The sequence below is a fragment of the Eulemur rufifrons genome, chromosome 2 (genome assembly GCF_041146395.1).
Source record: "Eulemur rufifrons isolate Redbay chromosome 2, OSU_ERuf_1, whole genome shotgun sequence".
Taxonomy (NCBI): Eukaryota; Metazoa; Chordata; class Mammalia; order Primates; family Lemuridae; genus Eulemur; species Eulemur rufifrons.
Window position 1 is genome coordinate 91,777,161 of NC_090984.1, and position 14,299 is coordinate 91,791,459.

Consider the following 14,299-nt stretch of genomic DNA (forward strand, 5'->3'; position numbering starts at 1 on the left):
AGTGGGAAAAGCCTGAGTTCTCACAGTGGGCTACCAGATTTAGAATCCTGGATCACCACCTTCTAGCTGTTTTACATCAACTTCATCAACTGACTTCACTTTGCCTCAATTTTTTTAAGCATAAAAATGAGGATAATAATAATGTTTACCCCCTAGGTTTGGGGGGAGGATTAAATGAGTTCAAAAATATAAACTACTTCATCATCATCATCATTACCAACATCAGGCAATCTCTTTCTACCTGGTGGCAAAGATGGCCCCAACAACCAATGATGTGATTCTTAGTGAGCGAAATTCCAGGGGACAAGAATACCTCTTTCCAGAAAGCTTCAGGAAGAACCAACCCCAGCAATAATTCTCATTTGCCAAACCTGAATCCTGTGTGCTCCCCTGGATTAGAGGATGGGGTCAGCCCCAGTTTAGCAACTTGGACTGAAGGTAGAAGAGAGGGTGCCTCAAAGGAAAACCAGAGTGCTATTAACAAAAAAGGAAAGAGATCGTAGGCAAAAACCATTAATGCTCTCTACAGAACCAACTATATCCTGATTATTAAAATATCAAATAATCATTTTTGCTCTTTTACACAGTGAACAATATTATTCATGAAAAGAACACAGCCCATGAGCCATGTTTTAAAGAAAATTCCTTTATTGCTTGGGAAGTTGGATTTGATAATTATAATATCTCTTCCAGATTCAATGAGATTGAGGTTTAGAAAGATTTTGAGACATAATACAAAATGAAAATACAATAGAAATAAGTCTTTGGGTACCTACGGAGTGGGCAGATATTACTGTGAAGGTTCCACATTCAAGATAACAAATAAATGGCAGTACTTGGGTTTTGCTATAATGGGATTTAGCCATGAATGTGGGCAGCTTCCAAAGATCATCTTCCTTTTGATATGGAAGGATGAAATAAAGTTTGGATAAAAGAGCATATATAGAATTTACAAAAGCCCCAAACCATTTTAAGCATATTGCCTATTTTTCCATCATAAAGTCAGTAAAAATAATGTTTTATTGTACAAAATCAAAGCAAAAAGAAGTTACCTTTAGGCTTACAGAGTAGACAAAAGAGATGTATATCTCACAAAATCAATTATAATTTTTTAAATTTTCTGAAAATTGAGGTAGAATACAAAACAATATCCAAAGATAATATGGTCAAAAACAATAGAAGCAAATTAAAAGCCTCTATTTGACACTGACTCAACTGTGCTTTTAATAGATCAGCACAATAGTGAACAGAAAAACAACAAAAAAAGATTCCATAAAACTGTCTGAAAAATAAGCACTTTGCAAGAATTCTCCATCTTGACAATAAGGGAGGAGTCTTTTCTGGGGCACTTATACTGGAAGCCATGTGTTCTCTCACATAATGATTCCATCAACCCTCTGTCCACAGCCATTGGAGTTCATCATGGAAGACTTTAATTCTCTTCCTTCTTTTGTCCTGGGGATCTTAATAGATTTGTCTGAAGATGTTGTTTTCCCTTAACTGTTTCTTTCCCTTATCCCACTGAGGGGTAGTTTCCAGGTCTTTCCTCCGGGTCTCTATCATGCACAACCACTGAATCTGCAATTTGAGCTCTGGTCTCATTTAAGCCCTGGCAGTCTTTATGACTCTCTTTCCTCTGACACAGGCGATTGCTAGATACAAATTAATTAGCAAATGAGCTATTCAGGAAGACTGATCACACACATTCAGTCCACAGAGTAGAATTACATTTCCCTCTGCATTTAGTGTTTCACCAAGAAGGGGTTGGTCAGTAACCTGCAGGAGGCTCTCAGGAAAACTTGTTTTTTGTGTTTAATACAGTCACAATAACCAAAATGCCACCTTGCATACAACAGAGTACCATGTTCCCAGCTATTGTTGAGAGACCTTCAAGTCTTCAGTCTATGTATAAATTTTTTATGACATTGCTACTACCAGTGCATCCTAAGTAGAGGGTATGTTTTGAGTTGTTTGAATTGTTTTCCACCAATATTTCTCACTCTCCCAATAGATCCCTCATACAAAAAGTTGTGATGTGGTCCTGGGCCCACAGAAGTTCAGCCAGTGGCAGTGACACTGTGCTGCCTGCCTGCCTGCCCCGACAATGACCAATTCAATGGCTTTAGTCTGCTTGGACTCATATCACTATCACTAACTAGATGAAGGAATCACCAAAGATCTCTGTTTGACTACAGGATGGCTGTTTCCACAAGCTATCCCCTGCTGTGTGGCTTCGATGGAGGAACAACCCAACCCAGCAAGACCTCAACATCAAACTTTTCTACCTTCCAAAGCACACCTCTCCAATGTGGAAGATCAGGAATCAATGCAAAAGTTCTTTCTAAACTGTTATCTATCTCCAGATTTTCTAGATAGGGGGAACTTGAAAGTCCCTAATTTCCTGGTTTCTATAGAGGGAGACCAAAAACAGATAACCCACTGAACTCTCTTCCTCTGAGACAAGGCTATGTTTTCAGAGTTAAGGTATACAGTAATGAAATACAGAAGAAACACACATGCAGACAACACCCCATTGTCATTACTGGCCAAATCAGCCTCTTCTTTCCTGGGACAGAGAGAAGTTTCATCTGCCTGTGATCTGCAAGTAACCTACTTCTTTTGTAATTAAGAGATTTGGGAAAAGAAAGAGAAGTCCTCTAATCAAGAAAAAGAAAGCCCCCATTTCCAGAATTCTAAAAAAAGCATGTCCAAGAAAATATAGTTGATATGCTATGATGCGATGTGATGTGACGTATGATACATGGCATGATTTGACATGGGCAATAGCCAGAGGCTGAGTGCAGGTGGCCTCACAGATGAAAAATGCAGAAACATGAGCATCCCTGATGGTGATGACTCACTCTTCTCCCTAGGGAGGGATGGTTCCAGTCCAGACCAGTCCTAGGACAGCCTGTTCAGTTTCAGCAGTACCCCAGTTGATCGTGAGGTTTAGGCCAGTGACAGATTTGGGTCAGAACCCCTAAAACTACATGGCCCCTCCTGATTCACATCATACCCCCCACCAGTAGAGGCCAGACTTCCCCATTAGCTCCAGAAAGGGCTTTCTCTGAGTGGAGGTGATGCATGACTAGGCTGGGCATCCTGGAATCATCAGAATCACAGCACATCTCACATTCCTAAGACTGGAGTCAAAACAATCTCCTACACAGAGACTAATCCAGAATCAGAGTATCTCATCCAATTGCATTACTTCCTTAGTAACTTTTAGTTTCAAGAAAGAAAGAAAGAAGAAAAAAAAAGAAAGCCAAAAAAGAAAGGAGAGAGAGAGAGAGGTGAAAAGACTTGTTTCTTTTATTAAAGTTGCAATAAAACTGGAAGCAACCAAAGGAGTCAGAATTTTATGCAAAAATGCCTTGTTGGTATTTGGGGAAATTCATGGGAAGCCAAAGCTCAGAGAACAAGAGGGAACCAAGGAAATAAGATCTCTTGGAAAAAGCAAAAAATATCACCTAACAAGATTTCACCACATATTGGTGAGTTTGTGTAGACTTGGTGCTTGAGGTAAACCAAATAATTAATGGCTATGTAACCAGCACTCAATCATTTATGGGGCCCAAGATCCAAAACCACAAGCAGCTGGTTAAGGATATTTTAGTGAATGGTCCTCATACCACTTCTAAATTTATACCTGTAAACCTTTGGAATTAAAGTATATTCTTGACCATTCTACCTGGGCAAGTAATCATAATTCTGGGGACTCATGGACCTATAAGAACAATGCTGAGTTGTCTTGATATTTTTTTTAAGATTCTGTTATTTTGGTTCAGGCCAGTTTTTTAATATTTAAAAAGATTTATTCTCACATGGACAATGTGATCCACATAATTATCAAGTTGAGGTACTAAATTTTAACTGTTTTGTCATTTTTAATAGGCTGTCTCCAAATTTTTTCTCCATGAATATTCAATTTGTGGGCTAGTAAACAGTGACGAAACAAGTTTATTTTAAGAAATAAAGCCAGCATTCTCAATGGCCATAACCCATGTTCACGTACAATCCAATCTGGCAGCTTTGAGTTAGAGGTAAAGGACCCATAACTAGCTGCTTCAAGCCTCTTGAACATCTCAATTCATGGTCCATATAGTGATCAGAATGGGTTTAAATATCTGTGTCTGATGGCACAAGCTTTAGATTACATACAAATGTAAAAATTTCCCCTTAATCCAATTTCTCAATTTTTGCTTATGGTGGGGCATGTTTGTAGTGTAGAAATACAGGCTTTCAGTTGACCAGGATGAGCAGGCGTATTTTAGAACTCCCTGAATGGAGTACTGTGCCACATTTATCACCCAATCTTAGGGACAAGGTCAAAGGAAGAACCCCCTCCAGGTTCTGCCAAACACATTTCATCACATTACATTCACTGTGCTCAAAGTGATCTTGTTCATCTTCAGGATGAGGTTCTCAACACTGCCAGTCACTCTCTTGCCTGCAAAGACATGTTTGGCTGCTACCTTCATACTCACGCCCGTTTTCTAGAAGTAAAACACAAGTTTTCAAATTGCAATTTTATTATCACATGGTCTAGGTGTTCCAGGCAGACTAAATGAGAATAAAATTACATAAATCACATGTAGTCATAAATGTCTTCAAATGCTCTCAAATGGAACTGATAATAAATAATTCATCTTTCATACTGCATATTGCAAATATAAACTCAACTAAGCTATCTCTGGTTGCCATGGAGGCCGCTGACCAATATTGTGTTCCCTCCTTCCCAGAGCATGGTAGGATTATGCTGACTTTCCTGCTGACCCCAGCATGGGCAGGTAACTTTCTGTGGCCAATGAATATGACCAAAAGGATCACTTCCAGGAAGAAACTCTCAATGCCTCTTCAACACATCTGTTTCTTCCTCTGCCACAGTGACCATCAGTGTTCTCAATGTGACTGTGCCATTAGCTTCAATCGCTGAATAAAGATGACAACACAATACACAATACACACTAGAGATACAATATGAGCAAGAAGTACACTTATTATTTTAAATCATTGAGCTTTGGGGATTGTTTGTTACTGCAACATAACCTAGCTGAAACACCATAATCTGATTAAAACATCATCACTTCATAGGAAAGAAATACTGGGACACTGAGCACTACAGTTAATGTTACTATAAACCAAAACAGAAGAAATTTGGGACTATATTATTGGTGGCATACATATATGTATATATGATATGTGGATATATATATTGTTTTTTTATGTCTTTTTTTTATTTCAGCTTATTATGGGGGTACAAAAGTTCAAGTTATATATATTGCCCATGTACCACCCAGCCTCCCGAGTCAGAGCTTCAAGCCTGTCCATTCCCCAGACAGTGCGCACTGCACTCATCATGTAGGTATACACCCATCCCCTCCCTGGATATATATATTGTTGATAACCACTTAGTAAAACAGACTTCTCTCCTACCTTCCCCCCTAAGCACCCCCTCAAAAAAATTCTCAAAGCAATTGGACAATCTGAATTCTTCAAAATCAGTGCTCAAGAAAAGAAAAACAGAGTTCCCCCATTTGGACCCCTTTGTCAAAAATCATTTGCAGAGTTCCACTTCTTTTCTAAGACCACATACATTAATCAAATACAGAGCTTCAAAGGGGCTTCATTTTGAGTGACCCAACAGACAAATAAATTAGCTGTCAAGGGCTCCTTTGTAATTGAAAGGGGCCAGGCTGACCCAAGGGGAGAGGACAAAATCAAAAAGGGAACCATCCAAGCAAAAACAGCATCGAGGACCTTAAACAAACCAGAAAGCCGTCTTACACCCTCTCATTTCCAAGGGTGTTAAGTCTGAGCCAAGCACATGTGTGTTTATTTACTAATAAGAGCATGCAAATGTCCCCCATCTGATTGATTTCTTATGTGCTACAACCGTAACACATGTTTGTGTGCAGACTACACATTTGAGTGTTAAGCTCAAACGTGGCCGCTTATAAACCTGATCACACATATCATACCTATGACCTAAAAAAAATTTTCCCTTTGAAACAATGTAACTCAGGAAGGTTTGCTTCTTTATTGCAGGAAAGAATCCCTTAAAGTTTCTCATCTGAGTAAAGAACTGTTCGTTTTTAATTTGCAGAGCGTTTAACTGGTGACTCAGTGAGGGATGATGTCATGTTATCCTACGATTGCTGGTGTGGTTCTCTGCTCACTCAAACCATTCCCTTGTTTCTGTGGCAGACAGTACTGCCCAGCTTTCCATGCTCTCGTCAGCTTCTTCCCTCCTTCCCAGCCAGCCAGGAGCAAACAGCTTCACAAGCAGCAGATGAAACAGGAAGTCTGACAGCTTGAGTCTGCAGTGGGACCCCTAGTGTTTTCCCACTCCATGTCCTGGCATCGTTCCCCAGAAGTACAAACACACACACACAGAGCTCCCATTGTTGCAGCCTTCCCCAGCCCACTGATCCTAATATGGAATGCAGCAGGAAACCCATGATTTCCTGACACTCCGCGAGCTGGAGGAAGCGAGGGGAAAAAGCTCCATTAAAAAGCCCAGCTTTCCTCCATGTTAGATGTGCATTGGAAAATGGGGAAGATTTAATAAAATTCCTTCGTGTCTTCAGCCAGGCTGGAAAGGGGGAGAGCAGAGTAAAACCCTCAGGCTGCTGAAATTTCTAGACTGCCAGGAAGCCCCTAGAATTCTGTGAAAATGAGGGTTTCTTAACTCAAACTGATAGGGGAAAGGGACAGGACCCTTTTTATAATTCCTCCCAAGTGTATGTTACCTTTCTTTGCCAGCATGGTAAGCGACAGGGCATATCCCAGCCTCGGACATGTCTGTATGAGCCAAGGTACCAAAAGTAAGGCAGAGTAAACTCAAGCCTGGCACTGGCTTCCCGCCGCTGCATGTGCTTTGGAAGAAGCGAGAGAAGCAGCAGCAGCAGCCCCAGCAGCTGGAGCCGCAAGAATGAACTGCAAAGAGGGAGCTGACAGCAGCTGTGGCTGCGGTGGCGACGACGACGAGAGGAAGATGCTGAAGTGTGTGGTCGTTGGGGACGGTGCCGTGGGGAAAACCTGCCTGCTAATGAGCTACGCCAATGACGCCTTCCCAGAGGAGTACGTGCCCACGGTGTTTGACCATTATGCAGGTAAGAAAAAGTGGGAAACTCTCTCTGCATCCAGATGGACAGCGCGGGAGGCGATACCCCAAGTTCAGAGGGGCCTGGTTTATTTCTAATGTCAGTATTGGGTGCTGGCTTGGCAGTAACCAGGGAGCGTAGAATAACATACAACCAAGGACTTGGCTGGAATTGTTGGGAGAACAATCTATGCCTCAATTTGTACTATAACACCTTTTCCCCTTAAAGCAAATCCCTAACGCTGGGAAAATATCCTGAACTGCCCTCTAGATTTGGGGACAGAGATTTTATTCACCATTTGCTTGAAGATCATTAACTTTTTATTAGGAACATTTTTAAATGCAGGGTAATTGCAACACATTTGTTTTCTACAAAAAAAAAAAAAATCACCACTAGACACACAAGAAATTAAATGTTCTTGCCACTTTTCACATATTCACCTCATGCTATCCATAAATGAAAGTGCTAAGATTAATCAATAAAACAATCATTTTTTCCTATAACAATTGGTGCCAGAATACTATACTTTCCTTTTCCCAGGGCTGTAGATTGGGCGGGAAGTAGTTAAAACTATTAGGCAATCTGTCTGTCAGGTTAAAAGATACATTTTTCATTAATATGTTTTAAAAGTAAAAATACAAATAAAATCTGAATCATTTTAAACTATGTCCTAAAAGGGCAAAATGACCATAAAATGTTTTAAAGCATAACAGTTAAGATACTGTAGCCACAACTTAATTCGTTCAGTGGAACTTGATTTTTTTTGTTCTAAAGTTTGTGGGTGAACTTGTCGTTGTGAGATAGCATTATTCAAATGTTTCTGATTGACTCTTACTTTTTTTCCTCTTACTTCCCAAAACAAATATTATTAAGTTTATCAAATGCAAGTGTATGAAATTCTTCAAGTTTACAGTACCCTAAATTTTATGGCTTTCTTGAACATAGTGATTGGCACAGTGAGTTATCAAGAGATTTGAGATTTTGTAAGAGGAAAGTTTCTTTTCTTTCCCCTTGGCTTTGGGACAGGTTCAGCAAAGGGGAAATGGCTCACAGGAAACCAGTGTGAGTGTTTGCTTTGCTATGTAGCCATTTGAAATCCTCCTTCTATAGGAAGTAGCTTCTTTTCCAGAGCCAAACCATCACCTAAGTCCCCGCTTCCTCCTACATTTACATGATTTATGACAATATTACGTAGCAGACAGGAAGAGAACCACAGTGAATATAGTACGCATTTCCCAGCAGGTTTTTCTATATTTGTAGAAATTAAAGAGCAAATTTTCATGCTGGCTCCCTTAAGCCTTTCTGAAAATATAATGACTATGGCCAGAGAAGAACATTTTAATGAGAACAGAATAAAGAGAAGAACAGGTTGACTTCCATCTTGAGAAAAAACTAATTATAAAATTTGTGGGTCTGTGCCTTGAGAAAGTTACTCAGATTCTTGTCCTGAAAACATCTTAGCATAAGTTATTTATGCTACACCTTCTTTCTGCCAAGAAAGGGAAAGTGGCTAGTACCTTATTTCAAAAACTTTGAGATCAAAGGTAGAACCCAAAATCTAAAGAAGGAGGCTTCAAATGCTCATGAAAATTATGTATCCAAATCCCCACCTATTGGATAAACCAATTACAGTGTGGTGTCAGGAAGAAACAGGATAAAACCATCTTTAAAGATAAAGTCAGCCATTAAAAAAAACACACACACATCAGAGATCAAACAAAGGCTGAGCCACAGCTAGATTCCAGTAGGGTCAAATTATTTTATAGCTCAATTCTACATATTTACTCTAGTTTGAGCATTAAAGCATCTTAAAGATTTTGGCTAGTGTATTATTTTAGCTCCCAAGAAATCACAGCCACTGTACCCAGAGCAATACTTTGTACATAGTGAGTTGCTTTGATTTATACTTTGTACTTCTTTAAGTATATAATCATCTCCTATGCTTTCAGTAAGGTTAAAAAGGAAATGAAGACATGCGCCACATACATCTAAGATCGTAATGAAGTGATCATTTCTATAAGCAGAGGGGTCTTCTCTCCTCCACTGCAAAGACTGGAGCTGTTTTTACCACTACCCTCCTCATATGTGACCTGGTTGAACATAAATCCTTAGGCAGTCACAAGAGAATCTACAACCAATTGTAAAATAACTAAGTGCCCTTTTCTCCATTTGGATCCAGTATCGAGTTCCTGGGTCTCATGGACCCACTCTAAAATGACAATATGCAAATAAGTTACCAAGTCTTTAGAAAATTACAATTTTAAGTCATAAAGAACCTATTCTTTCAAGATTTTTCACTAATAACTGCCCACCCAAGGAAAATAGAGATGTAAAAGTAAGGATGAAAGTACAACATATGCTCAAGATGGTGAGCTCTGAAGCCAAAAAAGCCCAGTTCTAATACTGGCTCTGGCATTTACTCTGTGGCCTGGAGCACGTTACTTAACCTCTCTGTGCCTCAGTTATAACAAATGAAAAACAGGGACAATAAAAGCATTCGAATTGTTTTCAAGAACACAATGAATTAATGTATGTACATTTTATAGAACAAGATCTCATATGTGACAAGAGTTAGGTACCTGGTAGCTATTATTATTAAGAATAAGGTCTCGACACTTGCACATCACTATGGAAGGGAACTAAGATGTAATTAAAGATAAGAACCACAAGAAAAAAAATATAATTCCAAGAACATCCTCCAGGAGAGTAGAGTGTGATGGAGTATATGTATTGTCCTTATAAAACAGTTACCATGTATATTGATAATTGACAAATATGTCTATGTGAAGTAATAGTAGTGGGATGTTAACTTGGGAGGGGGAATATTAGTTTTGCGTGACTGATTGCAGAAAAATCAACAACCAACTAGAAAAAAAATTATTTTAAGTTGTATGAATCCTGATTTTATCCCTTCATCCTACCTACTAGAATCCAAAAGTACATCTTCTCCATGTAATTTTCCTTGACTCCTCAAGAAGAGTTCCTTGCTCCATCTTCAGTCCAGCTCCAGAAATTTGTTTATATCTCTAGGATACATCTTCCACCACTGAATAGTAATTTATATGTTTCCTTATCTTCCCATCCTCCACTGTGCTGTGAGCTCCTTAAGGGAATGGGTCATATGTTACCAAATCCAATGGTCAGTTCTCAGTCCTCATCTTGATCTCTTGGGAGATTTTTTTATGGTTTATTATTCTCCTTCTTAAAACACTTTCCTGGCTTGGTTTCTGGGATACCACCTTCCCCTGGTTTTTATTCCAATCACAGCAAATCTCTCTCCGTCTCTTCTGCCACCTCCTCATCTCTTCCCCACCACTAAATGCTGGCATACCTCCCTTGGTCCTCTTCTTTACTTACACTCATGTCCTGGTTGATTGTATCTAGTTTCATAGCTTTAAATGTAATTTATATACTGATAACTCCCAAATTTGTATCTCCACCCCCAAAACCCCTGAGACTCAGACTCATATATCCAACTGCCCATTTGAATATTTAACAGGCATCTCAAACTTGTCCAAACAGGTTTTTTAATTTCCCCAATCTACTCTCCCCTAGTCTTCCCCACATAAGAAAATAACCACTATTTTCCACCCAGTTGCTGAGAACAAAGACTTTGGTATTGACTCCTTTCTTGCTTTGACAACACCCCCTTCCCCTCCATTCAAATCATTAGTTATTGTCCCTTCCTCCTACCAATCAGCTCAACATTCAAAATATACCCCAAACCTGATGACTTAGCATCATCTCCATTGCCTTCTCTCTTGTCCAAGGCACCATTATCTCTCATCCAAACTACTAGAATCAACTCACAATTCCCTACTTCTAATCTGATCCCCTGTAGTCAATTGTCCACAAAGCTGGCAGAGGGACTGGCCTCGACCCCAACTCCTCCAATCACTTCCCTTAACACTCAGACCCTGTCCTTTACCATGGTGTACAAGGCACTCCATGACTTGGTCCCTGTTATCTCTCCAACCTCATCTCCTGACACTCTCCTCTTCAATATTTTTGCTGTGGCCACACTTGCCATCTTGCCATTCCTCAAACACAACAAACTCCTTCCTTCCTTGAAGAGTCTGCATTTGCTTTTACCTCAGCTTCATAAAACAGAGCTTAACATATAGTAGACTCTCAATAGATAATCACTGAATAAATTAATTAGTATGTCAATCATCTCAGTCCCTCCAGCATTTAGGTAGTTCCTGGTCCATTAAAACTCTGATGAATAAATGAACAGATTGCTGGTTCTGTACATATCTCTTTAGGAATGAATACAAAATAACTTATTAAATTCATTATATTTTTGAACTATTTCATTCACACTTTAAATAATCATTTTATATCCACTGTAATTGTAATACAGCATTGAATTTTCTTGACCTACAATGTCACATGTATCAAATAGTGTAACTCTCTAATGTGTCAATGTCACTTGGGCTGCCTCTGTTTGCATCACATTCAAAAGCTGACCTAAATTTGGGGAGGCCCACTCAAATGGTTGTAGTTTTTATACACAGCATGCTCCAGAGTAAGCCCAAGTTTGTCGGAGGGCCAGGAAGAGTAGTGGCAATAAGATGAAGGTGGAAAGGGTCAATTGTGTTTGTTACAACTGTACCTAAGAAATATTTCTGGGCCCTTCTTCCTACTCCCTTCCAGGGATGATTCAAGATGTCCTAACAACATTTAGAGTTCTCAAAGCTTACCATGGAATATTCCTTCTCCCATCCTGTCTGTACCCTATCATTAGCTTTGAGTTTTGTAACAGATCCCTTACTGGTAAAATATTCTTACCAATTAATGTTTTATATGACATAAGGCTAAGACTTCCAATTTGATTAGGTTACAGGTACACTAAAAGCCCTGACTTCACGACAATACAATTCATCCATGCAACAAAAAACCACTTGTACCCCCTAAATCTATTGGGAAAAAAAAAAAAAAACTTCCAGTTTGAGTTTAGTTAGACTGTGTGCATGGTTTGTAGGTTTGGGTGCACGAGTGTGCAAAATAAGCAGATTCCAGCTGAAACCCGTTTATGATGTACCTGCTTCACCATTTCCATCACCATCTGTATTAAACTTTATTTTGCCTATGGATCTTTCTTCCTTCACCCATCCCTCCTAGAGTTTCTTTGTCAAAAGCCATCAAATTTGGAAAATCACTTTAAGCCACTATTTGCAAACCCAGGCTGCCTATATAGGAAATTAACACAATTCATGGAAAGAAGGAAAATACAGTTACTCTATCAGCTGAGTGAGATGTAAAAGGAATTTGTTTTCACAAAAAGCTAAAAGTCGGTCCTAATTTTTTCCATCTAATTATATGGTACTCGGCCCAAGGTAGACTCAGTCACAATCTTAATGGCTGGAGGGCGGGGTGGGGGCAGAGGGGAACCATGTCCAATCCACAGGGGGAAAAAATAACATAAAAATAATGAATAAATTTTAAAAAACGTCCCAGGCCTATAAAGGGTTGTGACATGGTTCTGCCCATTTAGGAAAATTTACTCAGGAGTTTCCCTTTTGGTCTTTCTAAAGACACTTGAGAGTCTCTGAAGAATGGATGAGATTCTTTTTTTTTTTTATTTCAGCTTATTATGGGGGTACAAAAGTTCACGTTATATATCTTGCCCATGCCCCCCGCCCCCATATCCCCGAGTCTCAGCTTCAAGCATGGTGTGAGATTCATTTTTTGTAAGCCATAGGAAACCTAAAGCAACCCTCATGGGGCTATGAAATAAATCACCAGGTTCCTAATCGTAGACAGAAACATAAAAGAAGTTATGAAAAAGAAAACTAGAATGGGCCAGTTGAATCACTCACTCTGTTCCTTCTAAATGCAATGATACTCCAACATCTCATGGGTACCCAATCACCCAGCATCACTTTTTGGGGCAATGTGATGTGTGTCTGATGCTTTTTCTGTATTCTGTGAGGCCACACTAAAGACACAATGACAGAAATCCTATGTATAGTTCTTTCCACAGTCTACATTGTGATACTTACAGGAGCAAGTTCACTCAGAGGCTTCAAGGATGGAAGTTGCACACAGAAAGCTAAAATGTACTGTGGAGATGGTTGTGAGCTGCTTCCCTTAGGAGTAAGAACAAAAGAATAATACAATAGAAGAGGGAGAAAGAAAAGTAAGTATCTGTGACCAGGGTAGCATAAGAAAACCATGCTCCCAGGGTTGGAAGCTGCATCTGCCTCCATGACCCTCCTGCTCTCCAGCTTTACCCGACAACAAACCAAAGACTCTCACCAGTCGGGCCTCAGTGGCCAGGCTGCCTGTGAGCAAGACGTTCAGGTCCACACAGCCTGCCTCCCTTCACTGTCCAGGCTAGGAAATGCTTCATATATTTTACTGCCTACCTGCCCATTGAAGTTGGGCTTCAGATAAACAGTATTTTATTTCTAGGATAGCTTTTTCAAAATCTTTCATCTCTCTCTCTTCTTGTGGGGTAAATAGCGAATTTACCTCAGAGATGACTCAGTCCACAAGACGCCTGTTTGGGAATGTGGTTGTTCTGTTCTACAAAGCAGCATGAAGGTGCACAACACACATAAGGTGGCTCAGGAAAGGGCAGGTAGAAAACCTCAGCAGAAACCATCTCCCTCATTAATCCTGAGCACAAGGTCCACAGGATCTATGGAGGTCCTACCCTCTGTGTAATTCAGGTTCTGATTTGGCCGAATATTTACTTTCCCGTAAACAAAAATCCATGACACCTCTTGAGTGAGTTAGCAGAAGCCAAACAGTTAATTTTCTGGGGTTAACCCAGTCAGGATAAATTCCATTGTGAACTCAGTAGGAGCCAACTCTGAGTCACAGAGTGGCCTGGCATTGTTCCTGAATACTCAGAAGTCCACCAGCTTGCTGGATGCGCCCAATTTTCACAAAACAAAAGGACCTGATTCATGTGTATTCACTTAGCACTTTGTCTTAGTTCACAGCACAGCTTTCATCCGTGGTGCTCGTCATTCCCCGTCTCAGCATGAACTTCATTACGGCCATGTGTGAGCCTACAAGCAGTGTGGTGGCATTCACTACGCAACTAGAAGGCCGCTGGAGTACATGCTAACAACAGGAACAAGAGCACACACTTACATGGTTCTTTCTGTGACTCAGGCACATGTGAAGTGTTTCCATCCATCCATTCATTGTCTCCTGACAATCATCCTATAAGATGCTAT

The 14,299-nt window shown here is 39.9% G+C and overlaps 1 protein-coding gene across 1 annotated transcript in view; it reads left to right on the forward strand.

Annotated features, from left to right (window-relative positions):
* Nucleotides 1-6,576: 6,576 nt before the first annotated feature.
* Nucleotides 6,577-14,299, forward strand: part of RHOJ (ras homolog family member J) — a 77,434-nt gene continuing 69,711 nt past the window's right edge. The window contains exon 1 of the mRNA XM_069465045.1: nt 6,577-7,115. Within this exon, the coding sequence (XP_069321146.1) occupies nt 6,935-7,115 (181 nt within the window). The 5' untranslated portion in view covers nt 6,577-6,934. The remainder of the gene's footprint in view (nt 7,116-14,299) is intronic.